At 63.8% G+C, this 18,290-nt stretch overlaps 1 protein-coding gene across 1 annotated transcript; it reads right to left on the bottom strand.

Annotated features, from left to right (window-relative positions):
- Positions 1-1,596: 1,596 nt before the first annotated feature.
- On the bottom strand, positions 1,597-15,656 carry PLXNB3 (plexin B3). Its single transcript, XM_012437860.3, has 36 exons — positions 15,558-15,656; positions 14,386-14,494; positions 12,250-13,290; positions 11,735-11,914; positions 11,148-11,276; positions 10,962-11,062; positions 10,312-10,444; positions 10,017-10,173; positions 9,819-9,927; positions 9,625-9,739; positions 9,384-9,509; positions 9,186-9,302; positions 8,895-8,988; positions 8,646-8,815; positions 8,303-8,454; positions 8,004-8,109; positions 7,473-7,603; positions 7,099-7,275; positions 6,792-6,987; positions 6,415-6,654; positions 6,174-6,332; positions 5,950-6,101; positions 5,741-5,841; positions 5,441-5,664; positions 5,141-5,319; positions 4,922-4,988; positions 4,370-4,697; positions 4,126-4,229; positions 3,946-4,039; positions 3,493-3,665; positions 3,196-3,356; positions 2,875-3,022; positions 2,645-2,709; positions 2,499-2,574; positions 2,290-2,364; positions 1,597-2,004 (listed from the first exon to the last, which is right to left on the bottom strand). The coding sequence occupies exons 2-36, from the start codon at positions 14,428-14,430 to the stop codon at positions 1,900-1,902; spliced, it is 5,730 nt and encodes a 1,909-aa protein (XP_012293283.1). The 5' UTR covers positions 14,431-14,494; positions 15,558-15,656; the 3' UTR covers positions 1,597-1,899.
- Between the last annotated feature and the right edge of the window lie 2,634 nt (positions 15,657-18,290).

Raw genomic sequence — 18,290 nt, 5'->3', positions numbered from 1 at the left:
CCGGCCGCAGCCTGTGAATTTATAGCCTCAGCCGGCCGCTGATCTCACCCGCCTTTATAAATAGCCTCCCAGCTGCTCAGCTGTGGGCAAGGTATGCAGCACGGGGAGGGGGCGGCGTGACAGCGGCCCAGAGAGCCCAGCCCCCAGGCCAAGCCCCCTTCCTGCTCCAGGCCCACCCTGGAGGCAGAGGGGGCTATTGCTGGGGGACCAGGGGGCAACTGGGCCCCCAGGCTGAGTGTCTGCACCTGAGCTAAGTGGGAGGTCCATGCAGGGGTGAAGTAACCTGTGCTCCAGTGCCTACCTCGGGGACATGCTCCACTTGGCGACCTGGTCCTTAGGCCAAGCCCCCACCACCCATGCCCCTGTGGGCGTCCTCCTGGAGGTGCCCCTCTCATTCCCATGGGAACTCCATCCCCGGCTGCTCCCAGCTGCTTCCTGCTTCTACCGCATTTCATCAGCCTCTAGGACAGGTGGGAGCCCCATGCCCTCTGAATGTGGCATTACTGGGGACCCCTCATTTCCACTACCAGAGGCACCAGGCCTGCTGAGGGGAGGCCTGGGAGCTTGCCAGCCCAGAACCTGCTCCTGCGATCCTGCCTGGCATTCTGGCTCCCAGCGCCTGCTTTCCCTCTCCACCATTTGCCGAGTGCCTGCCGTGGGCTCCTCCATAGCTGGACACGGGGGAGGCAGCAAGAAGCCACTTTCCCATGAGTGTGGTGGTGACCGAGGGGCCTGTGACATAGAGGCTGCATCCTGAGAGAACAGGAGAAATTGGGTCCCCAGAAGCATCCAGGGCAGCACGGCACAGCGGGGCAAGGCTTGCAGCCAGACACGTTCCAGCTCTCCACGTGCTGGTCAAGTGGCTGAATGGTTCGGGGGCGAGGGCTAGAGGACTGAGTCTGTGAGTTCAATGCGTAGCGGGGGGTGGTCACTGAGCTGCTCAGAAGAAGATCACTCTGGCTGCTTCAAGGACAAGGGAACAGAGGGGTGAGAGTGGGGCTGTGAGGCCAGCTAGGGCCTGCTGGAGGAGTCCCAGTGAAGGGGACGGTGCTCGGCAGGGAGGGGGCTTGTCCCAGGATATTGGTGCAGTGTTCCTGAACTGGTAGGGGTGGGATAGGCAATGGTGGAGGTTCTGCCGTCCTGTGGGGCCAGGGAGGTCGAGGGGAGAGTGAAGCCCGGGTACCTGATGGCCTCTCTCTGTCCGTGGGCAGCAGGTCATAGCCATGGGGCTGAGGGGCTCCCAGATCAGGAGAGCACTGAGGCAACTCGGACAGGGAAAAGCAGGGCCTGGGGATTGGGCCCTTTCTAAAAAGACGTTTCTGGCTTGGTGGCTCACGCCCATAATCCCAGCACTTTGGGAGGCCGAGGCGGACAGATCACCTGAGGTCAGGAGTTTGAGACCAGCCTGGCCAACATGGCAAAACTCCATCTTTACTAAAAATACAATAATTAGTCGGGTGTGGTGGCGGGTGCCTGTAATCCCAGCTACTTGGGAGGCCAAGGCATGAGAATTGCTTGAACCCGGGAAACAGAGGTTGCAGTGAGCCGAGATCACGCCACTGCCCTGCAGCCTGGGAGAGAGAGCAAGACTCCATCTCAAAATAAAAAGACATTTCTATTTTATTTCCAGATGTAATTTTCCAGCAGGCAAATAAATACAGTGGGGAGAGGGGGACGGAGGGGGATCCTTATAAATTAGAAACAAGCCCAGGTAGGGGAAGGCAGGTGGGCTGGCTGGCAGGGGAGGTGGCAGGCAGGGAGCCCACTGCTGGGCACAGTGCCTGGCTGTGTACCCTGCGCCCCCTGGTTCTGCTGGCTCCCCTCGGTGTCTGGCTCGGTTCCGGGGTTGTAAGGCACTGCGGTGGTGGCGGATCCGGCTTGCTGCTGTCTGAGCTGAACTCACAGGTCAGTCACTTTGTTCTCCACCAGGGCAGCGACCTGCTGCAGGCGGCAGGCCAGCTGCAACTTCTGGCCCACAGGGTCCTCCTCCAGGGCGCTGATAATCTGCCCGGGCAGAGGCGGGTTCCCGTCTGAGCCTGCCCCTCTCCCTGCTGGCCCAGGGCTGCCCACCCTGCTTCCATCTCCACGGGAGCCTGGGGGTCCAGTGGGGGCTGCCTGGTGTCTCCCTGAGGAATCTGAATGAAAGCCTGAGTCCCTTCCCCAGCCTGGGCCCCGCCAGCATAGACTGGCACCCCTGCTCACCTCAGAGGGCCCACGGGCACCCCTCCCCACCGCGCCTCCCCACCGCGCCTCCCCACCGCGCCTCCCCTCCAGCGTGCTCTGGCTCACCTGGTCGTAGTACCGGTGGATGTGGCTGTAGAGTTCCTGCAGAGCCTCCAGACAGTGGGGAGCAGAAGTGTAGTTCTGGGGGCACCGTGTAGAGGGAGGCAGTGAGGTCCCAGCCTGGTCTTCAAGCCCCAAGCCTCCTCCCCCTGCCCCCGCTCTGCTAGCCTTTCCATGCACATGTGGACACGTACACCCCCTGGGCCATGCCTCACCCCGGAGAGCTCAGCCAGAGCCGAGTTCATCTCCTGGTAGCTCGCTGGGGAGCTCTGGTGAATGTCCGCATAGTATCTGGAGGAGCAGACTTAGTTAGGGGTGGGGCAGTCCCCGTCCCTGCAGCCCCGCTGCCTCTGACACCCACCTCTCCACCATCTGCTTGTACTGCGGGATCTCCCGGGCATAGAGCAGTTTGTTCACTGGGGAATCCTGCTCCGGAGGGAGGGGAGGCGCAAGGCATGAGCTAGGAGGTCAAGGAGCCCCCATCACGCTGCCACCGCCCACCCAGGGTTCTGCACAGAGCCCTCTAGGCTTCCCCCAGAAGCCTTTCCTCCTCCAGCCCCTGCCAGCTGCTGCTGCTGGCGCTGCTCTCACCCGGCCCACTTTATGCTCCGAGGTGGTACAGGAGTCAATGAAGGTCTGGGCGATGACAGCAAGGATGGCATCCACATTGTCCGACACCCGCACATCAAAGATGAGTTGTGGGTTCTTCAGGGCATTCACCCAGAACCGCAGCAGAAGACTGTGGGCGCAGGGTGGGCGTGGCGTGAGGCCCTGGCCCAGGTGACCTGGGCCCTAGATCTTCGTCCCAGTTCCAGAAACCCTGGGCGCGCGAATCCACCCTGGGAGCGTCCTGGTCCCTCTGGGACTCAGTGGATCCTGCGCACAGCAGGGGCGGGGCAGCAGGAAAGGCACCTGTTAGTCTTCCAGATGTGAAGGGTCCCTGGATCCTCAATGCCGTGCTTCTCTGCTAGCTCATCCAGGAGGTCAAACAGGTATTTCACGGCGATGGGGACAGGCCGGTTCACACTGAGGATGGCCTGGAAGGTGTCATCCACAAACTTCTGCAGCGTGCCCTGCGGGGCAGGGGATGGGGACCGTTCATGGCTCCGGCCACCCCGGCCCCTCCAGGATCATGACCCCCGCCCCCTGGCTCAGCGGGGGCTCGTGGCTTAGCCTCCCCGTGGGCCTGGCTGCCCGGGCTGTACCGACCTTCATGGACAGCAGACGGGTGAGGTAGATTTCTGGAATAGCCTTGGCCCGAGCCGGCTCCCGCTCCCGCAGGCTGCTGTGCCGTGCCTTGGCCTCTTCTGGCTCCTCGGTGGCTTTCACCAGGTGCCAGAGGTGCACCCCGCCCTCCTCGCCATCCTCCAGCATGGGGATGTCTGGGGACACAGGAGCCTGGCCTCAGGGCTCTGCCCCCTGCCCCTGGCCTGGACTGCCCAGTGCATTCCCCCTACAAGGTGGGGAGGGTGGGGACTGGAAGAAAGGAAGGAGTTGGGCAGAGAAGCTCGGGGGAGCCCCCAGGCCATTGGCCCAACCTTGGGCAGGGTGGGGCGGGGGATGCAGCCGAGGCAGATGCGTGGCCAGGAATCCTGCCTGCCTAGCCTGGACTCCAGTGGCTGGAGCCAGTGCCTAGCTCAGGGCTGACCCTGAGGGACTCACTTTCTCCCAAGGGGCAGCTCTGTGCCAGGCTCTGGGAGACGGCACTGCCACTGTGCAGCTGAGGGACGAGCCCCACTGTTGCTCCATCTGGGACCTGGCGGAGATGGGAGCGGAGGCGGTGCTGACCCCAGCCAGGCACCCACGCCGCTCTTGCCCTGCCTGGCCTTGACCCCCTCGCACCTTGTAGTGCTGCAAGGTGTTGAGTCTCTTCCAGTGGTTGTGGGTCACAGAGGTCAAGTCTTCATCCGACAGGGTCAGGTGACCAGCCAGGCCTGAGCGCCACTCTGGAGGGAGTCAGGGAAGCGGATAGTCCACAGCCTGCTCTCCTTGCTCCACGCTCAGAGGAGGGCGCAGCTGAGGCTCTCCAGGTGCCAAGGGGTGGGGAAGGGTCCCTGGGATGGGCGGGCAGTGCTGGCTGTCTCACCAAGGTCTAGGGCATGCACTGAGGGCCTCTGGGAGAAGGGGGTGCCCTTGTAGACTTGGTCCAACACCTTCTCCTTGACCTGGGTGATGGTGTCGGTGTCGAGCACCCGAGCAGGCACGCGCTGCACCTCGCCGCTGCCTGCAGCCCCGCCAGCCCTGGGCCCCACCAGCACCATCAGCGTCAAGGGCCGGAACTCCACATCCTCCCGCAGCAGGCGGCTATCATTCAGGGTCCGTTTGGCCTTGCCTGTCACGGCGTCCACAGGGCCCTTGTCCACCTGGTACTGGATGGCCCGGAAGAGCATGTACAGTGGCTCACCGGCCACCTCCTGCACCGCCAAGATGACCTGGCATCAGCCAAGCGAGAAGGGACTGATGACAGCCCTTCTCACCTCTGCCTTGCCTCTACCCAGGGAGAGGGTTCAAAGTCCCCTTTCCAAAGCCCCCCCTTGCTGGGCCTTGGTCAGATAGGGCGTAGGCAGCAGCCCCCACATGGTGGGAGGGGAGGATTCTGCCACTCAGGGCTAGGGGCAGGTGGGACAGTGCCCCTCACCCTCAGGAAGGCGTACAGGCAGATGGAAAGCCAGTTGGTGAGCAGTTTCTCCACCATGGTCTCTGTCCTGTGGGAACCAGTCACAGGGTCAGGCCTTCATGCCCTTGTCCCTGGTGAGGACGTCTCCCTTTCCTTTCCCCCACCTCCTGGGGCTTTCTGGCTCCACCCGCGCTGGGACAGAGCCTACCCAGGGCACAGTGGGTCCAGGTCAAGGCCAACCTGCGTAGCATGAGCTTGGGGTTCCTGTGCACGTAATGGGCCGCCAGGTCACCCAGCAGGGTCCTCATGATGTCGGTCAGGTACTCCAGCTTGCCATGCAGCGCCAGCGACAGCAGCGAAGCCACATGGCAACGGTCCCTCTGGGAAAAGCTGGGCTGCTCCTCCAGGGTGTGGATGAGCTGGGCAGGGGGTGGACGCTTGTCCTGGGAAGCCCCACTCTTACCCCGCCTTTGTCTCAGACCAGCAGGTCCCCAGCCCACCTTCCTCACCCACTGGGGACTCCTGCCCCGCGGCCCTCACCGTGAGGAGGAAGAGCTTGCTGTTGAGCAGGTTGGAGAGCTGCGTGAGGCCCTGGCGCACAGTGGCGCAGCGGCCATCCTCCCCTGGCCCCTCGGGCTGGGGCTGCAGCGGGTAGCCGCCGTGGCCAGGGAAGAAGGCTCGCTCGGCGTAGGTGTGGTAGTCCAGGAAGGGGATCCCGCTGGCCTCCAGGTCGCTGCTGAGGTCAGTCATCTCCGTCATGAGGTCTGCAGGCCAGGAGCCGCTGAGGTGTGAGTTCCGGCCCGTGGGTGCCCAGTCCCCCCGCCCCGCCTCCGCACCCACCTGTGAACTCCTTGCGGCACTGGTCTCCGACGCCGGTCTCCAGGCTCTCCAGCTGCAGCAGCACCTTCTGGTAGTCCCGCAGGGCCTGCTTGCTCTTGTGCCTGAAGCCCAGGGCCAGCATCAGCCAGGGCCAGGGCCAGACGGGCCGCCGGCCGGGGCACCCTCGTCCATGGCGAGGAAGGAAGTGTGCTGGGGGTGGGGGGTCTCACCTATACATGAGGGTGAGGAGGAGCACGGCGGCGATCAGCACGGCAGCGCCCATGCCCAGGCCTGCCTGGGCCTCCACGGGAAAGGCGGACAGCGGGGGCTCGGCCTCGTACTGCACAGGGCCCAGGGCCAGCCGCACGTTGCCCATCTGCACCTGGGGGGGCGGGGCTCCTGAGTGCATGCTGGCGGCGCCCACTTCACCTGCCCACCCAGGACGAAGACTCACCACGAACTGTAGCAGGGTGGAGCCGTTGGCAGGCTGTGGGGCACGCAGAGGCGGCTCACAGTACAGGTGGGTGCGTGTGAGCGTCTTCACCAGGCACTCACCGCGGCCGATGTACACACGTACCTCCTCCTTGCTGATGCCCAGGTTGAGGCCCTCACCCTGGGACACACATGGGAGCCTGAGCCGCTGGCCCCCACAGAGGCAGCCCTGCCACAGAGGCAGCCTTGGAGGTGGCCCTCACCTCCACGTCCAGGATGTGGCCCGGCTTGAGGCGGTAGGGGCGGGCGGGCCCCTCGTGGCTGAGGGGTGCCAGGCGGGGGTTGGGCTGGTACAGGAAGCCCTGGCCCCCGCTGGCACTGGCGAAATCCACTTGCACATTGTCTAGGGTGAAGAAGACCCGCCTCGGGCGGGCCCCGTCTGGCACGGCAGGGCTCCAGCAGAGGAGGAGGCTGGACGAGTTGACAGAGCAGACGGTGGAGCACTGTAGGGTATTGAGGGCCGGCCACAGGTGGAGTGAGCTGGGCTCCACTGTGCTCTGCCAGGGCCATGGCGGCCCCCTCCCCCTCCCCACTGGGCATGGTTAGGGACAGCCCTGTCACCTGCTGGTGAGGGGCTCACCTGCAGGAGCCCCCCGCCAAGCTGGATACAAGCCTGGGGGTCTGCAGCAGGGGCTCCACAGCTCCTCCTTGGCTCTGGGTCCCGGGGCTGGGTCCTGGAAGCCTGCACCGAGCTGTCAGCCTCCAGCCACACAGAGAGCAGGGGCCGCTGCGCTGCATCTAGGCCAGTGCCCCTGACTCGGATCAGCCGCCCACCCCTGTACCCGGATGACAGTCGGGATGTGGACGGGCGGTGGGCAGCACACCCCAGCCCTCACCCCTCCTTCCCTCCTGCCGGTGCACAGGCTGGCCTGTGGGCTGACCCTCACCCCCGGAAGCTGGCGCTGGGCTCTGCTGCTATAAGCTGCGGGTTGGCAGTGTAGCGGAAGGGGCTGGCGAGCAGTGAGCGCTGCGCATGGCCAAAGACCACAAGGACCGCTGCTTCTCCTGGGACAGCCTGGGGCCTGGTGCGGCACACGATGGCCTCGGGACACACTGGCTCCAGGCTGCAGGATGGGTGGCAGGCTCGTTCATCTCCGCTGTAACTACCACCCCCCGACCCCAGCCCTGGCCCAGCCCCCTACTTTGCCTCCGTTGACAAGGGCAGGGACCACCAGGGCCGGCCACAGCAGCCGCTTCTCTGAATGTACCACCCCCACTATGTAGAAGGGACACTGAAGCCTGTGGTGGTGCTGGGACTCACATGGGACAGGGTTGGCCACCCACAAAGGCGCTGGTGTTGCTGCCTGTCTGGAGGTGCTGACCGTGGATGGTGAGCTGGGTGCCCCCTGCCTGGGGACCCCAGCGAGGATTCAGGCTCAGCAGGACAGGGTCCTGGGGAACAGCACGGGCTGGGTAGGCACGGCAGCCCCGCCTGGCCCTTCCGCCCCTGGGCCATGCCCAAGGCCATCTGCTTCGGAAGCGCCCGCCATCTCTGGGCTTTACCTCCTGGGGCCAGAGTAGACCACACCCTCCTTCCCGAGGCCTCTGCACACTGGCCAGCTTCCCCCCAACCAGCCCTGCCACATGGGGAGTAGGGTGGGACTCTTTCATCCTCACGGCCGGTCTCCCCGCCTTTGCACAGCCTCTTCCCCACCACAGCTTGCAGCCCCCAACCTGCATGTGTCAGCAGAACCCACTGTGCCCCCTCTGCTCCTGTCCTGGGCTTCCCGACCCGGAAATGGTGCCACCAAGTGCCCAGGGCAGCAGGTCCCAACAGCTTCGTGCCACTGACCTGGTAGGTGAAGTGCTGGCTTGAGATGCCTGGTGGCTGGCTCTTAATGGCCACCCGGACAGGCCCAGTGGTGCCATTGGGGGCAGGAGATGTCACACACACAATCCTGGGAAGCCGAGGCCCAGGAGCTGCTCAGGGCCCAGGGATGCAGGGGACAGCCCACCAGCTGCTGCTGAGCCAGCCTTCTCCACCCCACCCCTGACCCAGGGCTCCATGTTTCGTGGCCGCAGGCCTGCCATCTCTCTGGGTGGCTTTCTCTGAGGGCCTCCCCACCCATCCCCACCCTTCAAGTGCCTCACCGGGCTGAGGTGCGGTAGAGAGAGGGCTCAGGGTTGCAGGGCCGACTGGCCACACTCACGGCATACTGCACGTCGGTGAAGGTCCGGCCCAGGTTGGAGCCCAGGATGGTGAGCGCCAAGCCTCCCTCAGGGGGACCGGTCAGGGGCTCGACCTGCAGCAGCCAAATGATGGCAGATGGCGAACCCACGCCTGACTCTGCAGTTCCAGGTGCTGGGGTTTGGGGGCCTGAGGCAGGGCTGGTTTGACCACGGAGGATAGGACAGTGGGGGCAGGAGAAGTGGGACACTGGGCTGTGTGGCCCCGACAGGAGACTCGCACTCAACCCTAGAGGCAGGGGCTTACCGCATCAATGCTGGGGGCAGGACACAGCAGCTCCACGGCCCCTGGTGGGCACAGGGGCCCGTAGCGACAGGCAGGCTGGCCGTCAGCACACCACAGGCAGCCCAGGCTGCCGTTGGCCGCTTGGCAGTGGCTGCAGTCCGGGTGGCCCATGGCACAGTCATATAGGATCACTAGGGAAGGTCAGGCAGTGCACTAAGCGCTTGTCCGCCACCCACCCTGCCCCACAGGCCTGGCTGTCCCCGGGCTCACCATAAACAGCACGGGCATTGTCCAGCCGCTGGGCCTTGCCCTGGGTGACGTAGATGGGCACTGGGAGCTCCCGCTGGGACATGGAGGGGTGGAACTGTGGGCGGAGCATGCGGTCAGGCTGGGTGCCCACTCAGGGCACCTCTGACTCTTGTCGTCTCTGGGCCATCCCCCAGAATGAATGTGATTATTCCCTGCCTCTCCCCCAAAACTGGGGTCCAGGGACAGAGGCTGTGGGCCCCAAGGCTCTCCACAAAGATGGCACAGCCCTGAGGGTCTGTAGAAGCCACTCACCTGATGGGCCTGGCAGTGGATGATGCCCGAGTCCCCTGCTGTCTCCTCCAGGATAGCTGGCAGCCCCCGAAGTTCTCCAGGCAGCTCCAGCCAGCAGTGGAAGGAGGCCGGCAGGCCCTGGGGGAGGACGCTGTCAGGAGCCGGGACACGCCGCTGGCTGCCCCCACCGCCCTGCCCCCTGCCCTCCTGACAGCTCACTCGGAATTGCTGAAGGTTCCGCACGAGTAGGGCCAAATGGCTCTCCCAGCCCACAGGCACCAGGTGGGGGCCTGCCAGGCCTTCGACCTGCGGGCAAGCCCCTGGGCCACGCGCCTGGACATCCACCTGGGCAAACGAGAGCCCTCAGCCCTTCAGAAGTCAAGGGGCCTGCGGCCAGGCGGCCCTGGGAAGGGTGGAGAAGGGGCAGCTCTGCCTCTGCCCGCAAGTTGGGCCCACCCACCTCCTGGGCACTGTAGATGGTCCTCTCGCCCTCTGGGCAGTGCTCTCCATACACGCAGTGGCTACTCTGGGGGCACCAATGACAGCGCCATATGCTGCCCACGCAAGCGCGACACCTTGAGGGGAAGACAGCTGCTCAGCTGAGTGCCCTCTGGGGTCGCCACCCCGCCCCAGGAGGCAGGCCCAGGGACTCACGGGGCAGCCACCTCCAAGGCCCGGACAGCACTGCAGTCATAAAAGGAGAAGTTGGTGGCAGCCACAGCCACGTCCTCGAACATCAGGGCCAGAGGCACAGTGACGTGGTCTGGGAGGAGACAGCGGGGGCAGGACAGGTCAGGTAGCTCCTGCCCCCTCCAGCTCCCACCCCAGCCCCTTACCCCATGGACCACTCACCTGTGCCTGGTGGGTTAAGTGGCACCTGGTCTTGGGGAGGGGTGACACAGGCCACATGGGGCCCTTCCACATAAGCCAAGCTGTCGTAGTCCCCGAACGCACAGTGGAAGTATTCATCTGCCGCCAGGGTGGGGAGCCGGGGGACAGACAAGGTGACCTGGGATGCAGTGGGGAGAAACAGGGAAATGGGGCCAGAGCAGAGGGGACGGCCACTGCTGGGGGCGGCAGCAGAGCAGAGGAAGACGAGGACGGGAGGCGTGCTGCCCAGGGGTTCCAGTGGAGGTGCGTGCCTCACCTGACCCTGCTCCTGGCGCGGGTGGTGGCCTGGCAGTAGACTCTGGATGTGTGGGCAGTGGCTGTCCTCCTCATAGCTCCACAGCCACTGGTTCGGTTGGCCTGCCCGCCTGCACTGGCCCTTCCGGGTACACCTGCCAGGCAGGGGCCCATTGGGTCACCGTGGGGGTCCTAGGCTCCAAGGATGACCGGCAGTAGGGGACTGGGGAGGCCAGCCCAGCTGGAGTGCAGTGAGCAGGAGGTGTGAAGGGAACTGTGCCCACAGAGGAAGGGCCGAGCAAGCAGGGACTCATGGCCGAGGCATGGACTGCAGCCATGACTGAGAGGCAGCTGCAACTGGGCTGGGTTACACAAAGTGACTTGGGACTGCCTTCAAGGATTCCTGGGGCTGCTGCATGGAGCATGGGTCAGAGGGGAGCTGCGTGGAGGTCCTGGTCCCTGGCTGGGGCTGCTGGGATGAAGAGCCCACAGGCTGGGTGGTGCTGGAGGGGAGGGGCTGCCAACCAGATTCATGGCTTGGTGAGATGGGGCAGGATGGGTGACCTCTGCGGTGGCTCCAAGCGTCCTGGCATGCCTAGGGCTGCTCCCAGGGGCCGCCACCTGGCACACACCACCTGCAGGCCCTTTCCTAGACACAGGCTCCGTGCTCACCTGCCCTGGAGGACACACCAGCCGCACAGCGGGTCCTGGGCCTGGAGGCAACTGGCACAGTCGGGGAACTGGGGGCAGGCTGCCACGGGTATCTGGTCCACCTGAAGGGGCAGCAGGGCAGAGAGGCAATGGGCACGAGACTCAGGCCACGTGTGCTGGCCCCTTCAGCCCCAGGATGGCCCTCACCTGGTGGGCAGTCAGGACATAGAGGTGACTGCCACTGCTGTCCAGCAGCAGGTCTGGGCTGATGGCTGAGCCCAGAGGTCCCACTTGCTGGGAGTGGTAAACCTGGCCCTGGGAGCCGTGGAGAAAGACCTGAGTGGGGGACAAGGACAAAGCTTACCCAGATGGCCAGAGGCTGCCTGTTCAGGGACATCCCCTCCTCCCAGTGGGGGCTCCTTTTAAGAGTTAGCTCCCTTTCCTGCCGGGCCACTCAGCACCCTTATGCCGGGGCAGCAGCAGCACCCTGGGTGAGGCCCTGCGTACCAGGGACAGTTCTGCCAGGTGGGAGGGCAGCTATGGGGAGACAGGAAGGTCACCAGGAGGCACCACGCCCTGCCTGCCCCACCTAGCCGCCCCAGCCACCTTCACCATGAACCCCCCACCAGCTGGTGAAGGCAGGGCTGCAGGGGTGGCACCCAGCCAGCAGTCACTGTGTGGCAAAGCCCCCTGACCCACCGGTGGGATATGGGCTAAGAGGTGGAGGGTTCTGGGGGCTTCCCTGAGCCTCATGGCCGGGGCACACCCAGCCGGACAGCAAGGTGGGCCCTCACCTTGTGCAGCTGGCCCTGGGTGTCCCCCAGGAAGGCAATCATGTGCCCGTCTGCCTGGAGGGCTGCCACTGCGCTGACTGGCTGCGTGAGCTGCAGCAGAGGCTGGGCCTCCAGGGGCTGGCGGCCAGCAATGGGGCTGGGGGTGTGTTCGTCACCGCAGGGGTACGACTCGGGAGAGTCCTACATGGCAGGAAGTGGAAAATCAGTTCCCGGAAGAGGGTCAGAGAGGCAGTCGGGGGGATGCCCAGGCTGCCAGTCAGAGGAAAGCCAGCCACCCCTGGGAGGATCCCAGGGCCCAGCAATCAGGGCCAAAGGGCCAGGGCACCTGGCAAGCTCGCAGCACCCAGGAGAAAGGCAGAAAGAGACGGGTGGAGAGCGGGCAGGAGACCTGCCGATCCAGCCAAGCCCTGGCTGAGAGGTTGGCTAGCAGTTCCCATGGGAGGGCACCCCTGCCTGGTGCTGAGAGATGCCAGCCCATCTATGGAGGGAGGGGGATGGAAGGGCATGCCACTCACAAGGGGCAGGGTGACACAGCGCGACGTGACGCCGTACTCCACGGTGGCTTCCTCTGCACCGCTGGGGCCTCGGCCGCCCGCCGTGTAGCAAAGTCTTCGGGCCTGCTCCATGCTGGCGCCCAGCTCCACCATGGGGAAGGCGCAGAGCGCTGCCTGGGTACCCCTTGGGCCCGCAGCGAATGCCCCTAGCAAGGTGCCTGGGGCAAGGAAGGCGGCCTGGATGAGGCCCTGGCCCTGGCAGGCCAGGGGGACCTCCACATAGGAGTACAGGTTGGCATCCCCCAGGCAGACGCGGGCCACGTAGGAGCGGTACTCAGCCTGGGCCCGGGCCCCGCGGCGGCGGAAGACAAAGTAGGCAGAGTGGTTGTCGGCAAAGGCCCCCACGTAGCTGTTATTGTAGTCGGAAAAGTCACCCACCACCAGGCGGCCCAGGCCCTCGCTTGAGAAGGGCTGAGGCCCTGCCAGCTGGCGGACCGCCAGGGGTGGCACCCCTGCCGACAGCTTGCCCGCCAGGCCTCTGGCCACAAGCAGGAGGTCCCGGCTGGGTGAGGGCACCACCAGCCCCACCGTCGCCACTCCTGGGGTATTGGCAGCCACAAACTGCCCGTCACCAGGGTCCTCGGCCTGGTACAGCACCTCAGCCACGTCCCCAAGGCGCCGTGTCTCGCACACGCCCTGGCGCACCTGCCCGCAGGCCACCAGCTCCTGGGTGCGGCTGCTAACCAGCAGTAGCTGGTTGGCATTGTCGGTGAGCTGGGCCTGCGGGCACTCGGCTGGGTCACGGAAGGGCACACAGTCGGGGCTGTCGATGACAGGGCCAGTGACAGCCGTGGCCTCGAGCTGCAGCTCGGGGCTGAGCTGGAAGAGGCGGTTTACCGCGCCGACATAGAGCGTGCCTCGCCCAGCGGCTAGCGCCAAGTGGTTGAGGGTGGTGTTGGGTGCGGAGAAGCGACGGGCCCCTGTCAAGGGCAGTGGCGGTGGGGACAGCAGCAGCAGGAGGAGGCAGAGGCTGAAGGGAGGCCAGCGAACCATCACGGGGGCCTGTGAGAGGGCACAAGTCAGGGCAGTGCGGCCCAAGGCTGGCAGGACCAGAGGAAGGTGGGAGGCGGGGTGGAGAGAGGCCAGGGAGGGAGGGAGGCAGAGAGACAGAGGGCGAGGGGGAGTGAGCAGACATGAAGAGACAGAGGGGGCACAGAGAGAGGAGGACAGAAGGAGGGACAAAGACTGTCCAAGAGCTGGAGCAAGAGGCGGGGAGGGGACACGCACATGCACACAAGGAGAGAATTCTTTCATCTCCTACTTGACATGCAAGTAGATTGTTAAAGGGGGGCAGGTCCTGGAAAGCCACAGAGGGACTCTGAGTCACAGAGGGGGCAGGGAGGGAGAGAGGGCAGGGGAGGGAGGGAGGCCGCGGGAGCTGGAAGGCTGGCGGAAGCTGTGTCGCAGCACACCCCTGTGACTGCCATCCAGACAAGAGAGATGGCAGCGGGGCGAGAGGAGTGAGGCCACTGTGGGGCACGAGGGACAGGACAGGGAAAGAAACACTGCCCTGGGCAGCCAAGGCCAGCTGCAAGCGGCGAGGAGCAGGGTGAGGGCAGGGGTGGGGGGCACTGGAGTGAGCCAGCGGGGTGCTGGGAGAAGCCAAGGGTGCCAAGGGCCTGGCACAGGGGGCCTCAGTGCAGGAGTGTCCCGGGAGAAGGAGAGCCAGGAGAGCTGGCTAGGGGAGGGGCAGGGAAGGGGTGAGAGCAGCCCCTGCTGTGGCCCCTGCTGCCCCCCTGGGAGAGATGCTGTCCTGGGCAGAGCCCCTGGGAAGGGGCGGACACTGGGCAGAGCTCCAGGCCCAGGCCCTGAGTTGAGCAGGGGTCCACGCAGCTGGGCGTGTGGTCACGTGCCGACCCGGAGTGGGGCCGCTGGGACTCGGGGCAGAGCAGCGCCTGGAGGAAGGGCCAGGAGCCCTTATCTCAGGAACACAGGCGGGAAGAGCTGGGCATTTCCTGTGGACCCCTGGGCTATCTGCGGCAGTGCCTGGCATGTGTGAGAGGCTGCAGCCTGTGTCCGGGGCCCTGGCCAGAGCCATCCTGCCCGACCCCGCCCCTTCCAGGAACATCTTTGGGGACGTGGTGCCTGGGCACTTACCATGAAGTGGAGCAGCAGAGGGTTCTCCTGGTCAGCGCGGCACATCCGCTCAGCTCAGCTGCCCCAGGGCAGTGGTGATGGGCACGAGATGGCTGTGGGGGGCATTGCCCTGAGTGGGAGGGAGACAGTCAAGGCTCAGTCCCATTCGAGCTGGCCTGGGGGAGGAGGGGTGGGGAGGTGGCGCCCAGGGCCTGGCGACCAGGCTCCCTCACAGCTGGCAGCTTTGTCAATAGTGGCCAGGCCAAGGCAGCCCTGCCTCCACCACAACAATGTTTCCTCTGTCCGGAGGCCAGGCCAGGGCCCCACTCCTTACAGCTGTCACCCCACCCAGGCTATTCTGGACAGGGGACTCCTTGCCACTTCCCGCCCTCAGGGTTCCTCCAGCCAGCCCTCCCCATCAGGCCCTGCCACCCCATGTCACTCAGCATGCCCCTCCCTGACTCCCCTGGGTCCCTGTGAAGGGCACGGGGTGGGCTGTGCAGCCCCTGCAATGCCCCTGCAAGTGCCAGTCCTGGCCCTCAATGCCTGTCATTGTCCAAAAGATCTTCCCCCATGCCCCTGGCCCAGCCCTGCCCCTGGGGACTGGTGAAGTGGTGCCAAGTACAGCATGGTGGCACCGAGCAGGACACGGGAGGAGGCTGCTTGACACAGGCTGAGGCAGAGGGTCCGCGGGCCAGAGCTGCCCACCCCGCCCCCTGAAGCACCATCCTGCTGGCCTAATGCCATCCATGCCCAGGGCGTGGAAGGGAGGGGCAGCTAGCAGCTGCCCAGTGGCACAGGAGTAGGTGCGCTGGGGATGGGGTCTCTGCCTCCCCCACAGCATGGCAGCAGTAGGCTCCTAGGCATGGTGGCAGCAGGCTTTGGGGGTAGGGAGCCAGGCGGGCAGCCTCTCCACCCTGCGCCCTGCCCGGGGCTGGCACTGGCTCTCCCATTTTGGGGAAGAAACTCAGTTCCCTACCTCCTAACCCCAGGGTTACCCCTTGGGGGACACCATGCTCCCAGGTCCCTAGTGCCATCGTCAGGCTGGGCTGGCACCCGAGGGCTCTTGCCTGACCCCAACCAGTTGGCCCTAAGACCCTAGCTTCTCCCTGGCCAAAGCACACCCTGAGGCTTGCCCTGAGGCCTGGTAGCCCCTGCACTCAGAGCCCGACCCTGCCCTGGCTCCTGCCTACCTGGTGGGCCACTGGCAAGGGCCAAGGAGCAGCTGGTGGTGCCAGGAGCACGTCTTGCGGAGCCCCAGCCTCCCTCCCCACAATGCAATGGTGCCCAGCCCGACTCATCCCAACAAGCCTGGCCAGGCAGCCCAGCCTCTCTCCGCCCACCCCTTTGCCCAGCGGCGCGGGGCAGGGTGCTGCTGCCCTCTGCTGGCCCCAGCGGGCATGACGGAGGTCTGACTGTGGGCACCGGGCTGGAGCAGGTGAGAGAAGGCAGCGCCCTCCTCTCAGCTGGTCATTCCATAACCTGGCACGAAGCACCTACTGGATGCCAGGCTTGGGCTCGGCACTGGTACTATTCAGTAACAAAGCATGCTGTGGATGGTTAAACACACAAGTCGGGAAAATGAGCTGACTGGAACACAGGGTTGGTCGAGGGCAGGCTTCTGGGGTGTGGCGGGGTCTCCGCTGCCAGGCTTGACAGCTTGGACTTGCCTCGCCATGGGCGACTGTAAGCTGGTAGCCCTGGGGCAGAGAATGTGGGGAGACCTGGACCAGCGGTGGTCATGGGTGTGGAGAGAGGCTCCAGGAGGCAGCCTTCTGAAGACTGTGCGTTGGACCGTGGCAGGAGGAGAAGGCAGGAGAACCCAGGCGAACCTGGGACTTTTCTGCTGGGGCACTGCTCCGCCTCAGGCAGGGTCACCCACGGCGGGGGTGGGCGGAAGGGGAAGAACACGCGGGAGGGAGAAATGATGATGGGGCTGGGGAGGTCTAGGGGTGAGAAGCTTGGCTCAGGTGACTGGAGCCCTGGGGGCGGTCAGGGTGTGGGGCCGGGTGTTCGCCCTGGGGTGTGGGCGCTTCCCTGAGCAGCTGCGTTATTCTTTCCAATCTGCATGGAGAGAAATGGGGCGCATAGGTGGGTGACTTGCCCAGGGCTTTGGCCTGACGTCAGTTCCCCAGAGAGCACTCCACAGAGATGGGATTTGAACCCAGGCATTCTGGCTCGGGACACGCTCTGGACCACTGGGTCCCAGAGTCAGAGCCTGTCACCTGCAAGCACTGAGGATATGGAGGCAAACCAGGCAAGCCTGTGGGAAGGGACCACCAAGAAGCGAGTGAGTAGCCAGCGAGGGGTCTCTCCCCAACAGGAAGGTCAGGCAGCCTTGAAGGGGCCAGGGAGGGGTCTAGAAGCTCTTCCTCTCCCTGTCCTTCCCCCCATGCCTACCCCAACACATGCATACATATGTCCTCTCTGGCCCCCAGATGACAGACACCTGCAATCTGGCATTGGAGTGGGTTTTTCCTTTCTTTCCACAGAAGAAAATAAATCACGCTGGACACGGTGGCTCCAGCCTATAATCCCAGCACTTTGGGAGGCCAAGGCAGAAGGATCTCTTGGGCCTAGGAGTTCTAGATCAGTGTAGGCAACATAGCGAGACCCCCATCTCTACAAAATAAAAATTAAAAATTAGCCAGGCATGGTGGTGCGAGCCTGTAGTCCCAGCTACTTGGGAGGCTGAGGTGGGAGGATCACCTGGGCCTGGGAGGTGGAGGCTGCAGTAAGCCGTGATGGTACCACTGTACTCCAGCCTGGGTGACAGTGCAAGACTCTGTCTAAAAAAAAAAAGAAAGAAAGAAAATAAATCCACCCACTGGCAGCACTGTTTTCATAAATATGTGTGCATACAGCCTGCAGCCCCTGGCCTGAAGCTGGTGTACGCAGAAAGGATCTAGGCTGGTTTGGAAACTGAAGCATCTTGTGTCAGGGAGTCGTGCTGGATGTATCTTGCAATGGGGGGTCCCTTCACCTGGCCTGCTGTCGTCTCCTTGTCGTGTGCCAGGCATCTCGATGCTGGAAGGGGACCTGCCGGGTCAGTGGGACGTGGGCTTCGCGTTTGCTGGGCTACAGACACACCTTTCAGGGCTAGTGGCCCAGCCGATAGCCCCACTGCCACTGCTGCTCCACGTCCTCATGCACACCAGTACAGTGGGTGTGAAATAGTGCCTGGCTGGGTTTTGAATGAGCATTCCCTGACCACCCATCATAGCGCAGCCCTTCATTTCTTCTGTGAAATGCCCGTGCATGTCTTGATCTTACATTTTGCAGGCGTTCCATCTTTTCGATCCCAATCCTTGGGGTATATGTCTTCGGCCCACCTGCTCCTAAACACAAAATCTTAATTGTAAAAATGTCATAGCATTTGTCAATCTTATCTTTTTGTTTTGTTTTGTTTTTGAGACACGGTCTCGATCTGTCGTGCAGGGTGGAGTGCATTGGCACTATCATGGCTCACTGAAGCGTCCTGGGCTCAAGCGATCCTCCCACCTTAGCCTCCCAAACAGCTGGGACTGTGGGCAGGCACCATAGTGCCCGACTAATTTTGTAATTTTTTTGTAGAGACAGGGTCTCGCTCTGTTGCCCAGGCTGGTCTCAAACTCCTGGGCTCAAGTGATCCTCCCACCTCGGCCTCCCAAAGTGCTGAGCCATGAGCCCAGGAGCCACTGCGCCTGGCTACCTTCTTTTGAATTCCCATTCAGACTGTGTGTTGCTGGTGTATAGAAAAACAATGGATTTCTGTGTTCTGATTTTGTATCAAGTAACCTTGTAAACTCTCATATTAAGTCTAATAATTATCTTTGTGTTCTCTTTCTGGATTCTTTTTGGCTTTTTGCATACACAGTCCTATCATTAGACTTAATGTTTCTTCTCTTCCAGTCCTTTTAGCTTTGATTGCTTTTTTTGAGATGAAG

The sequence above is a fragment of the Aotus nancymaae genome, unplaced genomic scaffold (genome assembly GCF_030222135.1).
Source record: "Aotus nancymaae isolate 86718 unplaced genomic scaffold, 86718_ANA_hifiasm-v0.15.2.pri h1tg000138l, whole genome shotgun sequence".
Classification (NCBI taxonomy): domain Eukaryota; kingdom Metazoa; phylum Chordata; class Mammalia; order Primates; family Aotidae; genus Aotus; species Aotus nancymaae.
This window is presented reverse-complemented; position numbering and strand designations above follow the sequence as displayed.